The sequence below is a fragment of the Taudactylus pleione genome, unplaced genomic scaffold (genome assembly GCF_031769625.1).
Source record: "Taudactylus pleione unplaced genomic scaffold, aTauple2 ptg000377l, whole genome shotgun sequence".
NCBI classification, from domain to species: Eukaryota; Metazoa; Chordata; class Amphibia; order Anura; family Myobatrachidae; genus Taudactylus; species Taudactylus pleione.
Window position 1 is genome coordinate 4742202 of NW_028284778.1, and position 25469 is coordinate 4767670.

At 45.3% G+C, this 25469-nt stretch overlaps 1 protein-coding gene and 1 pseudogene across 2 annotated transcripts in view; both read right to left on the bottom strand.

The window, feature by feature from the left end:
• Positions 1-10852, bottom strand: part of LOC148508059 (uncharacterized) — a 60814-nt gene extending 49962 nt beyond the window's left edge. The window contains exons 1-7 of the mRNA XM_088445068.1: positions 10808-10852; positions 9707-9866; positions 9303-9379; positions 8788-8885; positions 8574-8667; positions 1378-1475; positions 1124-1235 (exon numbers count right to left, since the gene is read on the bottom strand). Of these exons, the coding sequence (XP_088301194.1) occupies positions 1124-1235; positions 1378-1475; positions 8574-8667; positions 8788-8885; positions 9303-9379; positions 9707-9762 (535 nt within the window). The 5' untranslated portion in view covers positions 9763-9866; positions 10808-10852. The remainder of the gene's footprint in view (positions 1-1123; positions 1236-1377; positions 1476-8573; positions 8668-8787; positions 8886-9302; positions 9380-9706; positions 9867-10807) is intronic.
• Positions 10853-20763: 9911 nt separating this feature from the next.
• The window catches only part of LOC148508061 (uncharacterized), a 32127-nt pseudogene continuing 27421 nt past the window's right edge, over positions 20764-25469 (bottom strand). The window contains exon 6 of the transcript XR_015869632.1: positions 20764-24119. The product of XR_015869632.1 is annotated as an uncharacterized LOC148508061 (transcript). The remainder of the gene's footprint in view (positions 24120-25469) is intronic.

Sequence of the window (25469 nt, forward strand, 5' to 3'; positions counted from 1 at the left end):
AGTAGTTCTGGAAAAGAGGTTTAAGAAGACATGCGCCTAATAGTGTAGTAATTCAAACAAATGATATACCGATGCTCAAATACTGATTGTGCGTATCAAAATTAAATTCTTTTAAGCTTATCTGCAATCCAGAAATGAGTGGTCCACTCTGGAAGGATAATATGGCATGTCGTCACCTGGATCACCTTAAAACAGAGTTTGTACAAGCTCAGAGAGGGAAAAGTGTGTATATAGGGCCTGATTCAGATCCACTCGCAAGCGGCTGTCCGCTCGCAAGTGGGTCGATGTTGTGCACTGCGCATGCGCACGACAGCGGGAGCTCCGTCGTGCGCATGCGCCAGACGCGACGAGCGAAGGACTTTCCTTCGCTCGTTGTGTCTGATCAAAGGGGGCGTGCTGTCGATGTTGACTGACAGCACGCCCCCTTTGGTGGGCGTGCCTCCCTGACGGGGGCGTTCCCAAGGGAACGCCTACCGTCAGAAGCCGGCCCACTGACATCACTAGTGATGTCAGTGTGAGTGATTTTGGCTCTGATAGAGCCAAAATCACTCCGGGCCTTGCGGTTGAAAAACTCAACCGCAGGCTCCGGCTCGCAGTGGCGATGGTCGCGATGGTCAAGACCATCGCGGCCATCAAACTGCACGCTCGTATAGGCTGTGGGTGGTGACCCACAGCTATACCAGCGTCCAGGAGGACGCTCCATAATTATGGAGGGCGGCCCTCATTCAGAGCGTGCGCTCTGCTCAGAGCGTACGGCTCTGAATGAGGGCCATAGTGTAGTAATTCTTTTTAAATCAGTAGTATAATTAGATAAAGAGGCTGCGTACCAGAATATGCTAATTCAATAGCCTGTAGTATGTATTGCTACGAAAAAAAATAAATATATATATATATATATATATATATATATATAACATGTTATTGTTACACAGTCCGATCTATATGTGCTATTTTATGATATTCTAGTTTAGTTTTCCAGGGGTGATTATTTTATATAAGTATTTATGATTTTGTTAAATTACAATAAACCTTGGCGGATTTTCATGCTATCCTTGTTTCAGTCCTTGTGTGCAGCACCACCCATCTTTGTGACTCTTCTCTGTAATAAGTGATTATTACTCACCTGTGCTGATATCTGTAGGGATTTCCTCCTCCTTACACTGCTGGTCACCTGTCACATACGTCTCTTCTTCTGCCTTCATGTCTTCTACCTTAATATCAGTCAGGTCTTCACCCTAATTAACCCATAAAACAAGAACACTTTCAAAATGTCTGATTTCACTGAGAGTGAACAGTAGAAGATCACACACAGCTTCTCTTTAAAACAAAAATCACTGTGATAAGTCAGTATTTACTAAGACCCCCAATCCCACCTACCTGATCCTCCTGTGGGGTCCTGTGATTCTCCTCTGTACCATCCTGGGAATATAGAGGACGGGGACATCTCTCTGGGGTATCTATGTTATGGGGTCCATCTGTAGGAGACGCACAGTGACAGAATACATTTTCTTCTCTTATCAAATGATGTGCATGTGTCCTATATCACCCCATACTGGCCTAAACACATGATGGGGTGCAGGGAGTCCTGTCTTTCAAACTATTTCCCCATTTAGTAGTTATTAACAATGACTATGGAAAAAAAAAATCCACACATGGGGAGGGTGTAATGCTTAAATCCATGTTGTATCAAATAAAAAACACTTTCCACCATTCTTGTTAAATTCTATCAAACGTGTTAGAAGCAAAAAGGCCGATGGTACTTTCTGACACTTCCAAGTCTTCTAAGAGCAAGGTATAAATTGTGTGGATGCTGCAACACTAAATAGCCATCTTAATAACTGGAACGTGAGGATTAACAATTGGGCGGATGGGACCACAGCTCCAGGGCTCCATAAACAAATAAGCCCATCATCATGACGAGGGTCAGCCACCAACTGGCCACACAGTCGGCCATAAATCAAAAGTATTACAATTGTATTTCTATTTTCCTGACAAAATGATGCAATTCTTATACTTTTACGTATTTAGGGAGACATTGGAGCTGATGGTGTAGGGGGGTGTACATGCCCACATGGTACTGGCCACACCCACCAGCATTGGCCACACCTCTTCTGCTTCTCACAATAGGCCCTTAAACATTTTTGGCCCATGTGGCCCTTGATCCTCCCTGAACTTGACGATCGCAAACCATAAAATTTGGGCAAAGAAAAGGGTTGAGAAAACCCTGCACAACAAAGGGGTTAAATTCATGTCCTACGTCCTCATGGTGATCACATTAAAGTGCAGAACATCCCACTGTGAGAGCATTAGCACCGTCTATATGATTTACTTTGTAGAAAGTGAGCAAATGTCAGTCCAGATACCGTCCTACATCCAGTACTGTGACTTATCAGTAGGGAAGGTCTAGGCATTGGAAAGGCAGCATTCTAGGCTGAGAGCTTCCTTGCTGTGTCCTAAGTCTGCAGGTGAGAAGCTGAAATGAAATCACCAACATCCTCTGGAGTAGGATCACGTTTCCAGGCAGAAAGCTGGTGTTTCCCCTTACTAACCTCACCCATTTTCTAAAAGAAAAAACAGATTTATATTATTTCCTGGTTAAATCCTTTTCTTCGAGATCCATAGGGGACACAGGGACAACAGTGAGGTGTAGGCTGTGCAGAAGGACCGGCCACCAAACAGTTAAAAGCTTTGACTTCCTGGCAGACATGCCTCCTTCTCCCCTGTACCCCACCCCCAGGTAGGCCAAGAAAGGCGCGCACACACACACACACACACAGAAGAGATGTACAGAGGAACCAGAAACAGAACAAACCTCCACAAGCCAGGTGTGTATGGGTGGGTGCCCTGTGTCCTCTATGGATCTTGAAGAAAAGGATTTAACCAGGTAAGAACATAAATCTCCTTTTCTTCTTCACTCAATAGGGAACACAGCGATTACGTTGGGACGTTCCAAAGCAATTCCCTTAAGGGAGGGGACGCTCCTGAGCTGCACTGAAAATGCTTCGCCCAAAAGTCCCGTCCGGGGAGATGAAAGTGCCAAAGGAATAGAATCAGAGAAACGTGTAAAAAGGAGACCAGCTAGCTGCCCTGCAAAACTGCTCTGCCGAGGAACTCCAGCGTGCTGCCCAAGTACCACCTACCAACTTGGTGGAATAAGCAGTCACCACAGCCAGAGCAAGGAGGTCAGCCGCGGCGTACGTGTGGCGGATAGTCAAACGGAGCCAGCGGACCAAGGTCTGCTTCATAGCTGGCCAGCCCCGTGTGTGAAAGCCACAGAGTACAAAAAGGGAATCTGACTTACGGATATCCCCAGTGCGGTCCACACAGATCCGGAGGACCCTCACCACATCCAAAGAGGCCTCCTCCGGTGAAGAATAAGGTGACTGAAAGGCCGGAATCACAATCTCCTGATTGATGTGGAACCGAGAAACTACCTTCAGAAGGTTGCCTAACCTTATCAGAAGAACAGCCCAGTCAGAGTGAAAGACCATAAACGACAGCGCTCAAAGTCTGACACTCTCCTGACTGACACGATTGCCAAAAGGAAAACCATCTTCCACGTGAGCCAGCGAATGTCTACCGACTCCAATCGCTCATTGGGAGAAGACTGAAGAGCCCAAAGCACTAAAGACAAGTTCCATGGAGCTACCAGAGGAACAAATGGGGGCTGCACGTGGAGGACTCCCTGAAAGAAAGTTCGGACATTAGGCAACAACGCAATCAGTCACTAAAAGTGTATCGAAGGGCAGAAACCTGAACCTTCAGGAACGAAAGGCACAGACCCAAATCCAGACTCGCTTGTAGGAAGGAGAGAACTTGGGAGAGTCAAAAAGACCTGGGGTTAAGGCCCCTGACCAAACACCAAGCGAAGTAAATCCTCCAAACCCGGTGATACATCTTAGCTGAGGTGGCTTTGCTGGCATTTAGCATGGTACGAATAACTGACCTCGAAAAGCCCTTGGCCCTCAGGATGGATATCTCAAGAGCCACTCTGTAAAAGCAAGGCGGGCCAGACCCGGATTGAAGCAAGTGTTCTGAGATAGTAGATTTGGCTGAAGTTGAAGACGCAGAAGAGTGTCGATGGAGAGGGAATATGTACATGAGACGGAAGACCCACTAAACTGCTGGGGGTCCACCAAAACAGATCACAGACCCTTGGTGTGAGAATAGAAACTCGGCAGCTTGTGGTTGTGAAAACACGCTATCAAGTCGATGTCCAGTAAGCCCCAGTAATCAACCAGAAGTTAAGAGACGCCCGGATGAAGATCCTGCCGGCTGAGCAAGTTCACTTCCCAATTCTGGACCCTTGGAATGAGGACCGCCGACAGTGCAGGTAGAGGACGCTCTGCCCAGCTGAGGATGCAACTCACCTCCTTCATGGTGCTGCCCTGATGGTTGATATAGGTGATTATAAAAATAAGTTTACCAGTCGCACAGGACATGTATGTCTCCCTAATTTGGGGACAGTAATAACCCCTTTAAATAGTCATATGAATAAGAGGATGCTACCATTGACATATAGATTATGACAGCAACAACAAGAGAAAAAAAGGTAGAAATGTCCCAGAGTGGTGCACTGAAATTATATTATCTTAAAACATAACTTTTATTTATCTGTAATAGTAAAATCTGGATATATTTTACTGTTACAGATAAATAAAAGTTATGTTTTAAGATAATATCATTTCAGTGCACCACTCTGGGACATTTCTACCTCTTTTTCTCTTGTTGTTGCTGATGTAGGGGATTGCAGTCGCGTTGTAGACTGAACTTGGACCGGATGATACTGGAGGAGCGATAGACAAAGAATGGCGAGAAGAAACCAATCCTGAATCCAAAAGGGGATAATGAGACACCTGGAGCCACCACAAGAGTGAGAGCCGGTCCTACCAAAAAGAGGTTTATTGTCTGCGTCTTGTTCTTGTGATGGCAGCCCAAGGTTGTTTGCTTCGGAGCTTGGAGCCCTTGGAGGAAGAACCCTGGAACCTGGAGAAAGACTTGGCCATTGGCCTTTCATTGCGGATGACAGGAGCGAAAATTAGACACTAGTGATCTTGGGGCTGCCGCAGAAGGTAGAAACGTTGTCAGATGCCGCCGCCACCATGGGAATAATCTTGTTAAATTCAAGACAAAAGAGAATGTCCCCAGAATAAGAGCCTTCTTAGAATCCATGTCGACACGCCAGGAACTAAGCCAGGGGGCTCTTCTAGCCGCGTCAGAGGAAGCTGACACTTTGGAAGTTAGGATACTAGTGCCAAGGACCGCCTTATCCAGACTGGAGTCTGCCTCCCTAATATGCGCCACTAGGGACAATAACTGGTTCTTTTGAGATCCATGGGAGAAGAACTCTTCCAGGGTGTCCATTCAACTGCCTTAGCCACTCAAGCGGAAGCCCGAGCCGGATGTGCCATAGCAGCTGCATGGGAATAAATAACCTTAAAGAAGGTTTCCAACTTCATGTCCGTCAATCCTTAAGTGAAGCCATATTAGATGTAGGAAAGGTAGAATCCTTAACTAGGCGGGCAATATGTGCGTCAACCAGCAGAGGTGGAAACTCCCATTTGTGACGCTCGACAGTTTGCAATGCGCTTGGAGACCTAAAAGCATCCGTTAGGAATGGTAAAAGCCTCCACTAATAGGTCCTTAAGCTGCGATGACTTAAGAAATTCTAAGGAAACCCGCATTTGCCGCTTGAAAAACTGAGCTTTAGACCTAGGGGCCAGTTCCTCGTCCTCGATTAGCAGGACTAATTTAACCGCCTTAATCAAGGCTGCTACATTTACTTGAGACAAGGATTCCTCCTGGACAAAAGAGGTCTTCACATCTGAAGTAACGGACCGATCTCTTCATGGTCTGAGAAAACCTCTGAGTCTGAAGCATAAACAGGCTGTGGGTTAGTGCCTTCCAGTCTGGATGTTCTGGGCCCCGCTAGGAGGGACAGCAAGAGCATGGGTTGTCAAACGATCAACCAGCTGTAACATTACCTGCAACAGCTGGCTTATGGTTGGTGCCTATGGATGGGACCTCTCGCTGCGCATCTGTGCAGCACCGGATACAGAGACCATCCTGGACTGTATCCTGCAGGGAGATGCCAACAGAACAAAATCTACATGTGCGTAACACAGGAGCTTCCAACTCCTTGGCCACCGCCTTAGGTGCTTTGCTCTTGGAAGTCATGGCACTACCCACATGAAACTGTAGTAACAGATGTGTGCGATAAAGGGAACGTGCAATGAATGTAAAGCCGTATTAATTAATAAGTGGGTTTTACTTATATAGGGACACAGTGAACCCCTCACCCTGTTAACACAAGGGCTATATGTCAAGGTATACAGAGAGACTGTATAAAGTTAAACTAGAAAGAAAACCTTACAGGCAAAAAGAGAGAAAATACCTTTCAAATGAAGACAAGCACACAGTACATTCAATGCAATATTTATATAATAGGAAGTGAATGCTCAACAGTCTAAACCACAGTCAACTGGAAGGAGCTGAACTGTATAACCTGACCTGGGAGTAAGATATACAGGGAGACAGAAGCCCAGCTTTCCGGAGACTAGCTACAGCCAGCTGTGCAACAAAAATGGCAGCTCAGCGTCTCTGGAGAAGGGGGGGCGAAGAAACCCACAGAAGTGAAGCCTCCATGAGGGAACTCGCCAGGGGAGGAGCAAACAGGGAGAGCCCGCCTCCTCCTTCAAACATGGAGCCCCAGAGTAATTGCTGTTATCAGTGTTAGTTCCCAGTTACCTGTGCCCTGACAGGGTTGCGGAGGACTCGGCCACCCGATGTCAGAGAACCGCCGGCAGCCCCCAGCACTGGTAGGTGAAACCACACCAATGCCGCCTTACATTATCCCCTGAGGCATCCTGCTGAGGCCCTCCATGTGCGATGGAGTTCCCAGTCGAGGTCGCTGATCCGATTGCCAGCTCCACGGGCACCGGGAGTTGGTGGAGAGGCAGCGCTGAGCGTCCTAAAGGATGCTCAGTGCTGCTCACTCAAAATAAAATTATTCAGGCTGCATAAGAAGCCACTGTAATAAGTGTGCCCGGCTCCTGCAGGAACCAAACAAAACTGCCGTTCCAGGGGCTGGGAGGTGGGCTTAGGGGAGAGGGAGACTGGGCTTCAGGGAAGTCAAAGCCTTTAACTGTTTGGTGCCCAGTCCTTCTGAACAGCCTATACCCAGCGTTATCCCTGTGTCCCCTTATGGAATGAAGAAGAAAAATACTATTTTAAATGCATTCACAGCTTCACGCCTAATCACACACCCATATTCTGAATTATTTCTTACATTTAGTTGTGTAGCTGCAATACGGCTTGCCTCAAATAAAAGAGAATATAGTTATTACTCAGTAGTGCATAATATTTTGTGTTACTATTAGTGCACAGAGTGATTCATAGATAATGGGCCTAATTCATAGATGTCCTCAAACCTGATAGTTGTGTACATCTCCGATGGTGGGGCGGCTGCGCATGACCGGTTCTGTGTATGTGCAGAACAGGTCTTTAGCTGTCGCATCTAGTGCATCCTGAGCCGCAGCCTGCTAAGGGGCGGTGCCAGCCTTCCTTCCGGAAAAGGGGGGTGGGGGGGGGGGAGGGGGGGGGAGTCACCCCAGTTTTCTGGGAGGGCAGAGGCCAGGGTCTGTGTCTTCCAACGCAGGCATCATGGCCTCGGCTACCTGAGGGTTACTCAGATGGCCGATGGTCGTGCAGGTGATCCGATGCTATGTCTTAGGACGCAGCACTTGGATCTGCAACGCAGTCAAGGTGGTGTCTATTTACACCAGACATCTCCTGCTACATTAACAAAGCTGCTAAGGAATTGAGAGCAGCAATACTAACAGCATATAAATCTAAATAAGGCCCCAATGTCACATGTGAAAGTGCATAGACAGGATCATAGGTAATGTCACACACAGCATCCAATCCCATTAATCAGTTATTAAAGTACTATGTGGATGTCACTTGTACAGATATATGAGATACACCAGAAAGTGTGGGGAGGAGACTGGTCAGATCTCTGGGCTGGTAACACACAGTGACATGATGTGAGGAGGAGAGCAGGAGTATAATAGAGGCTGAAGGCTCCTGATGTATGAGATACACCAGAGAGTGTGGGGAGGAGACTGGTCAGATCTCTGGGCTGGTAACACACAGTGACATGATGTGAGGAGGAGAGCAGGAGTATAATAGAGGCTGAAGGCTCCTGATGTATGAGATACACCAGAGAGTGTGGGGAGGAGACTGGTCAGACATCTGGGCTGGTAACACACAGTGACATGATGTGAGGAGGAGAGCAGGAGTATAATAGAGGCTGAAGGCTCCTGATGTATGAGATACACCAGAGAGTGTGGGAAGGAGACTGGTCAGATCTCTGGGCTGGTAACACACAGTGACATGATGTGAGGAGGAGAGCAGGAGTATAATAGGGGCTGGCGGCTCCTGATGTATGAGATACACCAGAGAGTGTGAGAAGGACACTGATCAGATCTCTGGGATGGTAACACACAATGACATTATGTGAAAAGGAGAGCGGAGTCTAATATATGACTCTGTAATAAGTGATTATTACTCACCTGTGCTGATGTCTGTAGGGATTTCCTCCTCCTTACACTGCTGATCACCCCTCACATACATCTCTTCTACCTTAATATCAGTCAGGTATTCACCCTAATTAACCCATAAAACAATAAAAGGAATATTTATGTCTAAAATCATTATAGGAGAATAAAAAATACAATTATATTGCGAGTCACTTTGGTATTTGGTGAGACAATAAATCCCACCTACCTGATCCTCCTGTGGGGCCCTGTGATTCTCCTCTGTACAGCCCTGGGAATATAGAGGACGGGGACATCTCTCTGGGGTATTTCTGTTACTGGCTCCATCTGTAGAAGACACACAGTGACTGAGTGCATTGTATATTAATGTCCCCGCAAAGCAGTGTTAGCAGGGCGCTATGCCCTGCCTAATTTTAAAACTGTAAAATGCACACTGCCCTAATGGTGGTGCCCCCATGAAACAGCCTGCCAGATGCCGTCCACACCCGTGGGCCACAATGTCCCGGGGATGGGAAAAGTTACAGTGAAACAGTCACCGTAAGGGAGAGCTTTGCGGTTGCACAGCATTCTCTCTGTCTTAAGGTCATGCCCCCTTTCTGGGTGCCCCCTTTTTACGCCAGGTGACTTACCCCTCTCTGACCCAGGTGTGAACACTAGTATAAATGTGATTAGCAAATAATGAGTGTATCTAGGTGGTTCTCAAAACTGCTCTTCTCATTACAATTATTGCAAATTTCCTCTTACCCTGTGATGTGAGGGGCTGGTGATTCTCCATCATCACGTCCTTGTACAGATCCGTGTTCCTCTGTATACTCCCTCTCCTGCATGGTGAGAGATAGACAGTGACATCCTGACATACACAATGATACAGTCATCACCCAGACACAGCCCCTGGTGTTACTGTATAATGTCCCATTCCCAGCAGTCACCTCTCCAGTCATCACCCAGACACATCCCCTGGTGTTACTGTATAATGCCCCATTCCCAACAGTCACCTCTCCAGTCATCACCAAGACACATCCCCTGGTGTCACTGTATAATGCCCTGGTGTTACTGTATAATGTCCCATTCCCAGCAGTCACCTCTCCAGTCATCACCCAGACAAATCCCCTGGTGTTACTGTATAATATCCCATTCCCAGGAGTCACCAGCTGAATGATCTTGTTGGTGAGTTCCAGGATCTTCTGGTCATTGTGCCTCTCATGTATCAGTGAGGGAGGTGGAGATTCTGCTCGGTCCTCCTTTCACACAGGGACGGCTAATGGATGTCTCACACTCTCCGGTTGTCTTCTTCACTACAGTGTAACCCTGTGTAATGAGACATCAATTAAAATCCACCTACCTAATAATGTTTTATTAGGAGTTAATTGATCACAATCTCATATATATATATATATATATATATATATATATATATATATATATATGATAAAGTCCCTAGTTTAGGGTTCTGCCTATTCATTCAGGCTAATCTCTTAATCCACAGGATGGATTTTGATGGTGTTTTCACTAGCAGGGGGCACTATGGGGTGAGCAGTATGAATGTATAAGGCAGGCATTAATTATGCAGGGGGCACTATGGGGTGAGCAGTATGAATGTATAAGGCAGGCAATATGCAGGGAGCACTATGAATGTATAAGGCAGGCATTATGCATGGGGCACTATGGGGTGAGCATTTTGAATGTATAAGGCAGACAATATGCAGGGGGCTATGGGGTGAGCAGTATGAATGTATAAGGCAGGCATGCAGGTTGCATTAAGGGGCTATAGGGTGAGCAGTATGAATGTACTATATAAGGCAGGCATTATGCACGGTGCATTAAGGGGCTATGGGGTGAGCAGTATGAATGTAAGGCAGACATTATGCAGGGGGCATTATGGGGTGAGCAGTATGAATGTACTGTATAAGGCAGACATTATGCAGGGGGCATTATGGGGTGAGCAGTATGTATAAGGAGGGCTTTATGGGGTGGATACAGTGAGGATGTAAAGACTATAGAGTGGGCACTGGGAGGCTATTATGATATCTTCATTAGGCCACTAGACGAGCACTATGAAATGGGCACAGCAGGCTGAGCAGGGCAGGAAGAGGCATTATGAGGCTTTAGCTGGGCCTGGAGCCGGGGAACCCTGTGGCACATGAGGAGGAGGAGGCAGCGGGAGACATGAGAGTGGGAGATAGGTCTGTGCTGCACAATATAACGAGGTTACATTTGGTAATGGTGCCACATTTATCCTCTGTACTCACACCCGCGCACCGTCACCGCCTAACCCTCCTCCCACTCGAAGACCCGCCAGGAAAGGATATTTGGTCACCTTACTTCCGGTCAGTCTCCACCCGGTTTCCGGTCTGTGCGTTCCACCATACTTCTGGTTTGTGCGGTCTTTCAATCCCGCCCCCTGCATGTCACATGAAGCATACGGAAACAGTGAGGCTTCGATCGCAACTACGCAACTGGCATGTGGCGAAGCAGAGAGGAGCCAGCGTTGTTGTGTCTGACCGCAATTAATTATAATATTTTTAATATACAGCAGGTGGTGCAGTCTCTATTGTAACCATGCTGTACTTGCAGGGTGAGCAGACTGTAGTGTGTATAATAATACAGGTGGACCAGACTGTGTTGTTATCAATGTTTATCTGCAGAAAATGATGGAATGCCATGGTCGCTGTCTGACTTTAAAAAGTAGTAACTAGAAATGGCCACCCACCTTCCATGGTTAAGCACCCGTGGACTGGTTGATGGTTTAGCCATTGATGCAGAGCAGGCGGGGATGCTTTTTTTTTACCTCTCTGGCGTAGGCGTGTGGAGCTTAGCACCACACCTGGCATCAACTCTGTCCTGCCCCCTATTTCTGATTGACTCATTTGCCCACCCACGTTCAGTTCTGCCCTCCTTTCCTTCCCCAGTTGGCCTACTGCCCACAGTATGAAAGCCCCTCAATGGAGATGAAACCACAGATGGTTGATTTCGGTGGTTTTCATGCCATCGATGAAAAGTCCCAACTGCACCATTGATGATGACCCTTTCGATGTCTCTCCCTTGGGTAAAGTCACTGAGCCTAGGCAGTCTGTCAGAGTTTCTTGATGTACTAAGTAGGGATGACCATCGCTGTTTAAAAACAACTGATAATTTTCCTGAGGTGGTCTTGCCATTGATGTTTTAGAGGCAGCAATATATTTTTTCCTTGACTTCGGGGGAACGGTGCTTAACCTCGCCCCTTTCCTTGATTGGCCCACTGCCTATCACTCTTCACACCATCGATGGTTTGCACCCAGTGAGAGTAACCGCCGAATCCATACTGAATAGATAGAAGAATCTCTTTTATGTATTTTGGGTCAGATTCAATTTACAGGGACTTTTGCACTGTGAGGTGGCACCTTAATAATTTGCGGACATCGCAGCGATATGTTTGCAAATGCACTTGGAACAACATGTGCAATTCAGCGGTTGGGTACGGAATGCCGGCTCTCAGGATCCTGGCGGTCAAAATCCTGACGCCTACAGATAATTAGCCCTACCCTAACTCTCCCTACCCGCAGCCTAACCCTAACGCTCCTCACAGCCTAACCCTAACGCTCCCTCCCCGCAGCCTAACCATAACCCTCCCCCTAGTGGCTAACCCCTAACCTTCCCCCTAATCCTAATACTTGCCGGTGCTGGGATTCTGATTTGTGCCGGGATCCCAACGCAGCCGGGATGTCAACTACATCCCCAATCAGTGAGCTTTGTCAAGTACACAGGTATCGTGTGTTGACTCTGCAGCATGCAACCTATGTGATGTGCATGAAAGAAAGGCAAAATCGTCCTGACCCCTCAGAAAAGAGTTAAGGTAGCAAAGTCCTGATACAAGTTGTATGCTATGCTGATGTTTACAAGGCTGGTCTGATGTTTTTAGTAGTACGTATGCATCTATGTAGCACAGCGCATGCGTCTCAATGCCTCTGCAGTGTCGTTCGCAGAGAGAATTTAGACACAGAGTGATTGACAGTGTGGTAACGGAGGTGTGGCTTGAATAACGTGGTCTTGTCGCAATCGTGTTATAGGTGTGTCGGATCCAGTGACTGTGTCTTTGTATGCACTTTCATTGGTGCCCCTGTCTTAGTTCCAATGCCCATTCATAGTAGCCATAGACTTACTCAGATGGCCGACTGTCGAAGGATCTGCAACCGACCTGCGCCTTTTAATGCATCAGCAAGGATTTTAAAAGGTCGCCTTAGGGAGTCTAAGTACATATCCCGTATTTGCATATTATCTCACAGTAGCTGCGTAAAAAGTTGCAGCTGCTAATGCAGTAGCGCTCAACTCTGAATCAGGCCCCAAGTGGCCATAAGAACAGTGTTGGAGACTGTTATAAGGGGATGGGTATGGGATGCCGGCGCTCGGGATTCCGACGGCCAAAATCCTGACGCTGGGATACAGACACCTGTCGGTAGGTATCCTAACCCACAGTCCCTGGTGCCTAAACCTAACTTTCCCCCCTAGTGCCTAATTCTAACCTCCCCGCACCTTAAACCCATAACACTAACCCTCCCCCTATCCACAGTACTTACCTTCGGGATGCCGGCGCTGGGATTCCAACAGGTGTCTGGATTCCGGCGCCGGTATTCTAAGCACTGGCATCCCGACAGCAGGGATTAGGGATGGCCATTGGTGTGGTTACCATCGATGGTTACCAACTATGCAATGGATGACCATCGATTGTTTCACCAACTGATGGTCGTCCCTGTTTTTTGAGTGACTGACCCATTGGCCAATCAGAACATGGGGGACGGGGCTTTGTGGGTGCCGGGGGCAGAGCTACGCTCCGTGTCCCAGCACCTTGTAAAAAAAAACATTTGGTTATGCTTAGACATTGATGGAGGGAAACCATCTGGTTCTCCCCCATCGATGGCAAAAGCATTCAACATCGGCCATAAACCATCGATGAATATGAATCATTGATGGTCGATGGCCATCCCTGGCTGGGATACTGAACGTATTCTATTATAAGGGGTCACAGAGTCACAATTTACTTTTTCTATTAATTATTGAACACCTAATACATTGGGGGCACATTAAGATATATCTGTTGTGTTTTTAATGTGTATGTACTATTGTTCACTCTAGGATTTATTTAGGGCAGGGAGCCGATCATCCGAGTGGGCACATCTGCATGCACCCAAATAGGGGACGTAGCATGCCCTCCGTTACATCACTCTAAAGGGCGTACCCAGCACTCAGAGATGCAGGGCTGACCCCAAGCTCTCCCTGGCATCGATTCCACCCACGGTGAGAGTGTTCATTCCGTTTCCTCAAAGCATACAACATCAGTATAGCTGGAGGCGCCCCGCTGATCACACTCGACCTCAGCGGGCCTGTGGAGCCTCCATAAGGCAGGATGCATTTTAGTACTTTAATAAAATGTATATATATTATATATGTCATATGTAAAAGAAAAGAGAAGGAAAGCATGCCTTGTGAGTAAGGTATAAACACCAGTTTTACCATATTAATGTTCACATACATCAAGAAATAGAACAATCATCCTCACGATCATCCTCCGGATAGTTCCCGGTGTTTGATCCCACTGGTTTAATGTAGCAGTGACCCTGTCTGGTCCTCCGCAAGCTGGAACCTGGCTCGTGATGTCACCACGTACGCTAAACCATCCCCAACGCGTTTCGTCAACACAGACTTCATCAGGGTGTGGCCTATCTTATTGATACAGTAAAATTAGTGTTTATACCTTCTCTTTTCTTTTACATATCTGACCATGGTTGGGGCTTATGAGGAAGTGGCTGCACAGACATCTTTATTTTGGGACTGGAATACGGACAATTATTATCTAGAAATTCCATCAGGATCTGTTGTGCATCATACTTTGAATTTATATATATATATACCTCACTACATCTGAAAAAGGATGTTTCAAATGTACCGGCTGTCACACAGCTATATGCTGACGGAGGACACCATTAGACATCCGCTCTCTGGGTGTGAAATCAAAATTCAGCATAGGTTAAGATGCAACAGTCGGTATGTGATTTCTTGCATATATTGCCCGTGTAGTCAAATTTATATTGGTAAGACTGAACAGCAATGTAAAGAAAGGATGGCTTTGCACAGATCTGCCATCAGAGGAAAAAGTGACCAATCAGTTGCGAGGCATTTCACAACTATTGACATCCATGAAACATATTATAGTGGACCATGTAACTCCCTTGATTAAAGGAGTTGATCTGGGTACTGCTACAAAAAGAAGCCAGGTAGATTTACCTCTTAGATGCCTTAGTACCCCACTGACTTAATGAGACCATGGGCTTCTTATATGCAGCCTGTTACTGTGGTGATGAGGGCACCTAGGGCGATGTCATCAAAGCGCACCTACCCGCGGGACCTGCGGGAGGCGGCGTGCAGCCGTGGTGAGGGGGAGTACATTTAAGTTCTGAGTTACTTTGTATCTGTTTCATGACAAAAATGTTAAGTGAGTGCCGCTCACTTGCATCTATATATATATATATATATATATATATCACATTGGTATTCGGTGTTATCTGAGCAGCAGGCAACGGGGTCAAGAAGTTTATTTATTTTTGCCCTCTCAATTCTTATTGCCTCCTTTTCTCTGCACTTTTCTTTGCTGTAAAATATAAAATTTGGATGAAACTTCTTTTTAGGAGCAGGAATCATTTTTGTCGATTTAAAACATTTTGGGTCAAGTCATTGTTTAAGTGAAAAGTTAAGCATCGCTGTAAAGTTCCTCGCCAATTGATCAGAACATTCTTTGAAAATCTTCCTCTGAATCTCGTCCGGGACAGTGGCTTTACCTGATTATGCTTTGCAAAGGCCCCTCGTCCAGAACCAGGGGCCTTTCATCCGCTTATATATTTCCACCTCACCATATGGGGTATTATCCCTATCAAAATGGGAATACAATACATTTAATACATCACCAAAATTACTGTCTACTGTACCTGAAATAGCCTTATTGGTTCTGTAATAGAATCTATACCTTTCCACATACTCCTTGAATCCTTGTTGCTTTCAAACTTGCTTTCGGTATAGTCAGAATATTCTCTTTTAGCCTCTTATCCCTCTTTTCTGTTAGCAAATAACCGTACCCACTTTTTATATTCACACCTCCAATTTATATAACCAAATACCATTGCAGCAAGTAAATCAACATTGACATTCCCTTCTATCTGTGTTGCCAAATCCCCAAAGGCTACCAAGAGATTTTGTTGCCTGGTGTCTGCTGGGGATCTCGTGGCCTTTAGGATGTTGGGAGATCTCATGAGCAGGGGGGCTACTGGAAGGTCATGTGGTTGGAGGATTGCGTGACAAGAGGGCTGCTGGAGGATTTTGCGGCACGGGGGCTGCTGGAGGATACCGTGGACCAGGAATTGCTGGAAGATATATCGTGGCCCAGTGACTGAAATGCCGGATGCCATGGGCAAATGAAGCTGTTGACCGGCGATTACTCAGTGGTAGGCAGAAGCACAGACCTTGGAGGGAGAGGAAGCAGAAGAGTAGAAAAATAGCTGGAGTTAAGGTTACACTGCATCTTGCCCCTTTAGACCTTCACTTAATAGTTTGTCTGTAGCAAATGTCAGGTCCCTATCAAACAAACTTGATGAAATACAGCAGACCCTGCATACACAGTAGCGCTGAGGAGGCACAAAACAAGTGAAGCAAACACTAATAGGATCACTTAAATTTTTACACATTACTGGAATGCCCTGTCCTTACATGTATTTTTATTATACATTTCTGCAAATGTTACCTTTATAACCTCTGTGAAGGCTTTGGGGGTGTCTGCAATCTTTACCTGTACCTTCCGATTTCAAATTTTGTTTTTAGAACGGGTAAAGCTGCCGATGAGGTTATGCTCTGTTCTTAATATCACACATATCCCTTGACATTATGCAACCCACAACCCAACTGGGACCAGTCCAGTGCCTGGTAGCAGAGCCAATCCCGAGCATAGGCCATAAAAGCCAATACCTAGGTTGCCATTGCCAATGGTTTGCGTACATCTCCAATGGTTATTGTTCCTGGGACTGTATGTTCAGGGTCAGCACGGCACATGGCCAGATCAGTGGATGCAATGACTCCTGCAGTGCCCACTAGGTTACAGCATGATTTACATGCTGTGGCCGTTTTTTGGGGGCGACAACAGTGAGCATTTTACAAAACGGGAGTGTTGGCCCTGTTTTGTAGGCGTGCAAAAGCCAGGGTCCTTATCTTCTGAGGCAGATTACCTGGCCCCTGCAACGTAAACAGCCCAGCCATCCTGACTAACCTTAGGGTTTACTCATATGACCGATGTTCAAGCAGAGTGATGTTATGCTGCAACTTCGGACGCAGCAGATCAAAGATGCCTCCTGTGGCATTAGCATAATATGGCAGTAGCGGCTGCGACAACTGTTGTAGCTGCTTCTGCATATTGTCCATCTCTAAATAAGGCCCATTGTCCATTTCAGGGCATAGGAATTTTATATTTTTCTGTTAGGGACAAATAATTCCCTTTTTTACTTGTTATAGCTACATATGTACTAAGATATCCTGATGTCGACTTATGTGTTATATGTTTTCCTCGTATATAAAATTGTCATACATAAATATTCAAATGTAAATACCCCATCCCCTATTGCAAGTTTTGCATGGCACTAGGTGATCTTAATCAGCACAGGATCTGCATTGCAGTCTACCTATTAGGGGTCTCTATTTAGAAAATCCGTGCTAAATTGATGTCTTAGAATTAGCAATGTTAGGTACCCATCTGATACAGTTTACCTTGACATTGTGGATGGGCTCTTGTATTTAGTTAAACATGCGCACATGTGCTAAGAACCTCATTTATACTCCATGTTAATTGTAGAGTTCATCAAAATTATTTTTACTATTAGTGTTAAGAGTAGAGGTGGGCAATAAGTATCCCCCAAGCTTTAAACCTGGATGAAGAGGAACAGGATGGAGAATTAAAAGACTCCATGTGAATATCTGTTATTTACACCATGAAAAGTAGTTTCCCCAGACCACTGATGGACGTTGAAGAAAAGTCTGTGCCATCTGAATCATTATTTCATTGACAAATTGAGTCAGTGAGGTACATTAGTTATGACCATTTTGTCTGGAAAAAAGGGGCCTTGGACGAGGAGGCATCACCAAAGAGAAAAATGCCCTTGAGCCAAAATACAAGCACATTTATCTCTGGGAACTCCCAGTTATTAACAAGGTCCAAAAGGTCTGGAGATAACTGGTTTTGTTGTATTGGTGGCTAAAAACCATCACCTCCAACTTGTATACTTCTGGTATGTATATCATTGAGATGGCCAGAACATACTTCTCAGCCCAACGCAGAATCCAGCCAAAAAGGGTCCAAGAGGAATCTTTCCACCATCTGATAGGATTAATCTATCCACCCACCAAGCTAGGAGGTCATACAGTGGAACATGACAGGTGTCCAAAATGCCTGTACCTTGAATACAATAGCATGTTCTGAAAGAGGATGCCTCATCCGTTCCTCGTTAGTGGGTTGGTTAAGAGGTGAGAAAATAACTCTTTAAGAGATTGAACATTGCCCTGTTGCATCCTACCAATATGAAATTATATAGAACTGAATGGAAGTGTAATATTGCATCATTACACTATGACAAGAGTACCCAACCACGGTCCTCAAGGCATGCTAACAGTCCAGGTTTTAAGGATAGCCATGCTTTAGCACAGGATGAGATAAATAGTACCTCAGTTATTTTGATTTAACCATCTGTGCTTAGCATGGCTATTACTAAAACCTGGAGTGTTAGAGTGCCATCAGGACTGAGGTTGGGAATCACTGCACTATGACTTTTTAGGTTCTGGACAATAAGCTCTAGATGTTGAATTGTTAACTCCCTGAATCAGGCCTTCAAAAAGATACATGTCCAAAAAAAATATTAGAGTAAAAACTCAGGCCCTGATTCAGAGCCGGGCGCTCTGAATCAGGGCCGTCCCTCTTAATTTTTAGAGCGGCCTCCTGGCTGCTCGTATAGCTGAGGGTGACCACCCACAGCTATAGCGAGCAGCCAGGAAGATGGTCGCGATGGTCAAGACCATCGGGCTTGCAATGAGACCCTTGTGGTAGGGTCTCGTTGCGCAAGCCCTGGAGTGCTTTCGGCTCTATCAGAGCCGAGAGCACTCCCACTGACATCACAAGTGATGTCAGTGGGGCCGGCCCCAGATGGTAGGCGTTCCCATGGGAACACCTCCGTCTGGGCAGCCATGCCCCCGGCACGCCCACCAAAGGGGGGGCATGCTGTCACTCAACATCGACAGCACGCCCCCTTTGTAGCGAGAGACCCGGAGCGACGGCTTGCCAGTCGCTATCTGGGTCTCGCGCATGCGCACAACGGATCCGCCTCCGTCGTGCGCATGCGCAATGGGCCAACATCGACCCACTTGCGAGCGGGTCTGAATCAGGCCCTCAGTCCCCTCTGACACATTAGAACAGAGCAGGAGAGATGAGACCTGAATGGTAAGATATGAGGCTCTCCTGGGCGCTGGGTATCTTGCAATATCTAAGGAAGGGGATGTAGTCATGTGAACGGTGGCCGCAATGCCGCTGGTCACAATCTCGACAGCGGAACACTGGCTAGGAAGTTATAAGTGTCGAAATACTGCCGCCTATCATAATCCCGATGCCGGAACAACATCCCGAACGAAGGAAAGTCCGGGGCACCCTTAGCCGCAAGGGGGGGTAGATTTAGGGTGTCTAGTGGGGTTAGGTTGTTTGGGGAGGGTTAGGTCTAGGGAGCGGTAAGGGGGGTGTTAGGCATCACTAAGGGAGGGTTGGGGGGGGAATGGGTATGATGCGGCCGGCGGTTCGATTCCCGTCAGCGGCAGCCCGACAGGAGCAGAGTACGACGCAGCGGAAGCCCGACAGCGCTGGAAATCCCGATCATGGATATGTAAGTATCCACTAACCTAACCCTCAGGGGTGCCTAACCCTAACTTCCCCAAGTGCCTAACCCTAATCCCCCCTCTAAGTGCCTAACCCTAACCACCCCCTTCCCCGCTGCCTAAACCTAAGTCCCCCGGGGGGGGGTGCCTAACCCTCCCTCCCCCTAGCCTAACCCTCCCAGGGGGGTGCCTAAGTCCCCCCCGGGTGCCCTAAACCTAACCCTCCCCCCCCGCGGCTGTCCGCTCACGGCGCTCGGCATCACTACGATCGAGATGCCAGGCGCTGATCTCCCGGCGTCGGAGAAATGCGGGCGTCTACATCTAGACGTCCGGCATTTCACCCTTGCCGGGATAAGACAGTCGGGAAGCCGGCATATAGGCAGTCGGCTTCCCGATTGCTTCCCAGTGGGGGGGACAGGGGAGGTTAGGGTACTTATATGCCTCTGTCAGGATCTTGATCCTGTCGGGCACCCACTGGCATTTCAATTCCATTCCCTAAGGAAGATATACAGTACTCTCAATTGATGCTATCCAGCACCAAGGGGTCAGACACAGAGGGGTACATTCTCATCCATGCCCGTGTCTGCGTTCTGTGTCGCTGTTGCATCTGACTCTATGCTAATGCTGCTACAAAGTCTCTCCCTGGTGTATAGCAGGTATTGTGGTATCTTTAGACGCCACCATCGGTCATACCATTGAATACTTGCACCAGCCTCCAATGTGAGCGATGAGACATCTCTATATGCAACCGATATCGACAACAAGACCACCACAGAGGACGCAGCATCTCCAAGCGTACAAAGATTTAGAGACTGGCAAGCACCAAACTTTACAATTCTAGAAAATGTGGCATTGTGGTTTGTTGACACTAATACTGGAAGGTCCAGTCCAAAGCTCCATAAATATTCAAAAACACACTAAAGGGTTAATATTAAGATCAGAGCTCTTATCATACGTCTCAGCCAGGATTATCTTGGTGACTATTATACAGCTCTCTTATCTACAGGTGGTGAGGAGCCAATCTCAGCAGAGGAACAAAGTACACATGCATGGAGAGCCATGCGAGTGGCCTGTTCCACCCGATACCATGAGAACTAGGTAGCCTTTAACTTATTCGTTGCTGAATTTGATCTCAGTCCTGTGCTGAGCCCATTTTGCACGCATCAAACATACATTTTTTTTATGCAGCACCCTCACAAATGATGCATTGTATTTCCAGAAAACACCATTAAAGTCTTTGCTTGTTCTAACACTAAAATAAAATGCCACCAACATGGTCAAAAAAAGTTTTTATTAAAAATGTAAAAAAGTGAACATCACAAAGAAATAGCTTGTGGTTCCTGCTTCGGGATTAATGCAGCTTTCCAAAAAATAGCAAAAAGCAGGATTCTATTTATAGGGTTTCATCACAAAATCTGCCCGAAAATGATGTTCTTTTATTTCTAATTTTTGCTTTCTTGATTTAACCTCTTACTATGTGCAGGATTAATACGATCGCCCAACAAGGTTTACCATTTTTTTGAAACTAGTAAACCCACCGGATTAAATTAGTGGACCTCTTTATTTACTTCTTTCCCTTTATATATGATCAATGTTTTGTGTACAGTTTCAGAAATTGTCTGATAATCCAGAAAACAATTACTAATGGAGCAAATCGTTTGAAAGAGAGGCCCCCTCCCCCCACACACACTTTTTAATGTGGATGTCTTTATGTGTACATGTGCCATTATGGAAGTGATAGTGAACATATAGTGTCCTCCCATATCTATATAAAATGTATGTTTAGCCCTAGTCAAGGATGATCACAAGACAATTCCTACTATCCAACCAGAGAGTTGTTGGATCCAATGGTGGTAATTTACTAACTGCTAAAACTACAGCCCCGTTTGGGCAAAACCCCACCCATCTCCATAACCATGATTTGAGACAGTCCCACCAAAATCAGTACAGTCAGGAAGTGTGCACTGGTACATAAACACATGGCAGTGTATGAGCCATGTGCCAGGAATGTATAAAGTGCATCCTATTTACAAATATAGGCTGAGGCCTGACCATCTCTAAGTATATGTAAAATCCTAGTCATTGTGCAGGGGGAAGGCCCTGCAGCACCCACTAAGCCAGAAAGGCCAACACAGGAACACACTCCAACGTTTGAGCCTCATTAAACAATGCAATAGAAGGCTGGATCCATTTAGCTAGCTACTCTCATAGAATAAAAGAAGGACACATCTCGTCCCCACATGCCATGCATGTACCTGTATAATTAGGTGTTTGTACAAAAGCAGGCACAGAATAGCAATGCACTGTAGGCCTACACTTATGCAGTGCTTTAAATGCTGCCCATTGATTGCAACAGATTTCACAGTGTATTATATGATCCATTTTACATCAATGTAATAAGTGCCCAAGGACACACATTATATCTCCATCTTATTTCTGGGACTGCATATGTATAATACTTAGGTACCTTTATAAAAATGGGAATGTAGTTATAATGGTGCGACATGAATGACGACAATCAAAATTCAGTTTAGTGTTAGCCTAAAACAGAGCTGTCTGCATTATGGTGTTGACATATACTAAACCCATAAAAATGTAGTCTTTATTACGGAGGAGAGTGATGCAGATTTTCAATAGAATAAGGACACTGCAATAAGTTCCACATGTGAGTAATGTTTTCCAGTCTTATGTTTACGATTTACATTAATTCCACCTATGTCTGTGGATAGTAATAACATGTTTGGATTATCCTCCATAATTCAATAATGTCAATAAACCTTTGGATACAAAGTTTGTTAATGTTTTTATGGCTATTTTGATCATTTACATTAATAACCAGTTTTTATAATATTTAGTATCCCTGCAACTGTTTTGTGTACATCAGCTCATTACAATTGATTTTTTTTCCTGAATGAGATTTCTGATGTCTAATGAGAGTTATTTTTTGTGAAAAACATTTCCCACACTTACAACAGGAAAACGGCTTCTCACCTGTGTGAGTTCTCTGGTGTGTAACAAGAGCTGATTTATATGTAAACCATTTCTCACACTCAGAGCATGTAAATGGCTTCTCACCTGTGTGAGTTGTCTGATGTGTAACAAGAGCTGATATCTGTGCAAAACGTTTCCCACACTCAGAACAAGGATATGGCTTCTCCCCTGTGTGACTTCTCTGATGTGTAACAAGAGCTGATTTATGGGCGAAAAATTTCCCACACTCAGAACAAGGATATGGTTTCTCCCCTGTATGGATTCTCTGATGTGAAACAAGCTCTGATTTCTGTGTAAAGCATTTCCCACACTCAGGACATATAAATGGCTTCTCACCCGTGTGCAATTTTTGATGAGTAATAAGCTGAAATTTGTGTTTAAAACATTTGGAACACTCAGCGCATTGAAATGGTTTCTCAACAGTGTGAGTTTTTTGATGATTAAGAAGTTGCGGTTTTTGTGTAAAACATTTCCCGCAATCTGAACATGGAAATGGCCTCTCACCTGTGTGAAGTCTCTGATGCCCAATAAGACTTGATTTATACAAAAAATATTTCCCACACTCAGAGCAATGGAATGGTTTCTCACCTGTGTGCTTTTTTTGATGATTAATGAGTAGCGATTTTTGTGTAAAACATTTGGAACACTCAGAACATGGAAACGGCCTCTCACCTGTGTGACTTCTCTGATGTACAAGAAGAGCAGATTTATCTCTAAAATGCTTCCCACACTCAGAACACGGGCATGGCATTGCACCTATGTGAATTCCCTGATGTCTAAGAAGGCGTGCTTTGACAGCAAAACATTTCCCACACTCAGTACATGGAAATGGTTTCTCACCTGCGTGAAGTGTCTGATGTGTAATAAGTTCTGATTTCTGGATAAAACATTTCCCACACTCAGAACATGGAAATGGTTTCTCACCTGTGTGGATTTTCTCATGTGCCACAAGCCCTGATTTCTGAGTAAAACATTTCCCACACTCAGAACATACAAATGGCTTCTCACCTGTGTGACTTCTCTCATGTGTAGCAAGAACTGATTTTTGTTTAAAACATTTCCCACACTCAGAGCACGCAAATGGTTTCTCACCTGTGTGACTTCTCTCATGTGTAGCAAGAACTGATTTTTGTGTAAAATGTTTCCCACACTCAGAGCACGCAAATGGTTTCTCACCTGTGTGAGTTCTCTGATGTGTAACAAGAGCTGATTTCTATTTAAAACATTTCTCACACTCGGAACATGTAAATGGTTTACCACCTGCTTGAAGTCTCTGATTTGTAACAACAGTTACTTTATGGCCGAAACATTTGCCACATTCAGTACATGACAATGGCTTCTCCCCTGTATGACTTCTCTGATGTCTATAAAGATTTGTTCTCGGTGTAAAACATTCCCCACACTCAGAACAGGAAAAGTTTATATCACCTATATGAGCTGTGCCATGTGTAACAATATCTGAGTTATTGGAAGACCATTTCACATGGTTAGAAGGATGAGATGACATATCTGCACTGTGATGCACTGGATGAATATTTAGGGTAATGGCATTTTCTTGATAACTCCCTATGATGTTATCTTCGATTTTAAAATCTGGAGACAGAATGCGATGTTCCTCCGAAGTATTCCTGCTTTTGCGTCCACCTGCTGGAAATAAATGTATGGAAATATTGATGATCAGAATTTCATATTATTAGTGAGTTCAAGAGGGTCAGTTGTTTGATTCAATTTGCAAATGGTGTACACTTCATTACAATTATAAATGTACTAAGAGTAATTATGAATTTGTTCAAAAGATAAAACACAATCACATTACACACTGCGTAGACCCAATCGTAGGGAAGTGGAGATTGCATGGCCACTTTGGATGAAATGTAGATTGTGGTAACATTACCTAAGCACACTGCCAAGCCAGAATCATAAGACAAGAAGCTTCATTAGCCAGCGATATTGCTAAATCATAACACCCACTCCCACACACAAACACTGGAAGCACAGTAGACGTAGTCTAAATTAGAAGCACTGCTTAGATATAGGTTTACATTACTAATAAGTAATGCCTTATAGCCATAGTCATGTTACTAAAAAAAAAGTGTTTTTGGTACTCACCGTTATATCTGTTTTTCTGAATCCATCTAAGGGACACTGGTAACCTTGTGGTGTAGAGGGTGCTGTTGTAGGTAAAACAAACTGTACATGTTTGTAGTTTGTCTCCACCACCCTCTACAACCCACTATGTCTTGCTCTTCTGTTTGAATTTAACAAGCCCACAGGAGAGTTCATGTAAACACTGAAGTAGAACTACAATTCAATCATCAAAAAGAAAAAGGGTGGGAATGCAGTGTCCCTCAAATAAACTCAGAGAAACTGATTTAACGGTGAGTACCAAAATACGCTTTTCTCTTTCATCGATCAGGGGGACATGGGTAACCTTGGGGACGTTCTAAAGCTGCCTCTATGGGAGGGTGCTCTCTCCGGCAGCTGTGCTTAAAACTTTACATTCCAAATTGTCATCATTGGCTACATACCCATTAAATGTGTAAAAGTATGAATAAAGGACTAGGCGGCTGCCCAGACCACACTGTGCCACCAACGAGGCTCTCCCTTAAACTAGTAAAATAAGCCACAGGACCTCTGGGAACAGGGAACTGTTCTAAAACATATGCCTGACGAACGTGATCCGAAAGCCATCCATGCCCGAAGGTTGTGTACAAAAACCTCTCCCGTGAGCCTCACAAAAGTTCCGAAGACTATCATTCTGTCACAACAGAGTGGATTCTTCTATATAGATATGCAAAGTCACAATCACCTCCAAGAAGAAGAAAGATTCTCCACTGCTAGAGACCACAGCAGGGGTAACAATGTACTGAATAGAACAAAATATGAAACCACTGTAGGTTGAAACAAAAGTCTAGTTCTGTCCTAGTGAATGAAATACAGGGACCTACACTATAGGGCCTCCAAATCGGCCTTTCCTTTGGTTACACAGCACCTAAA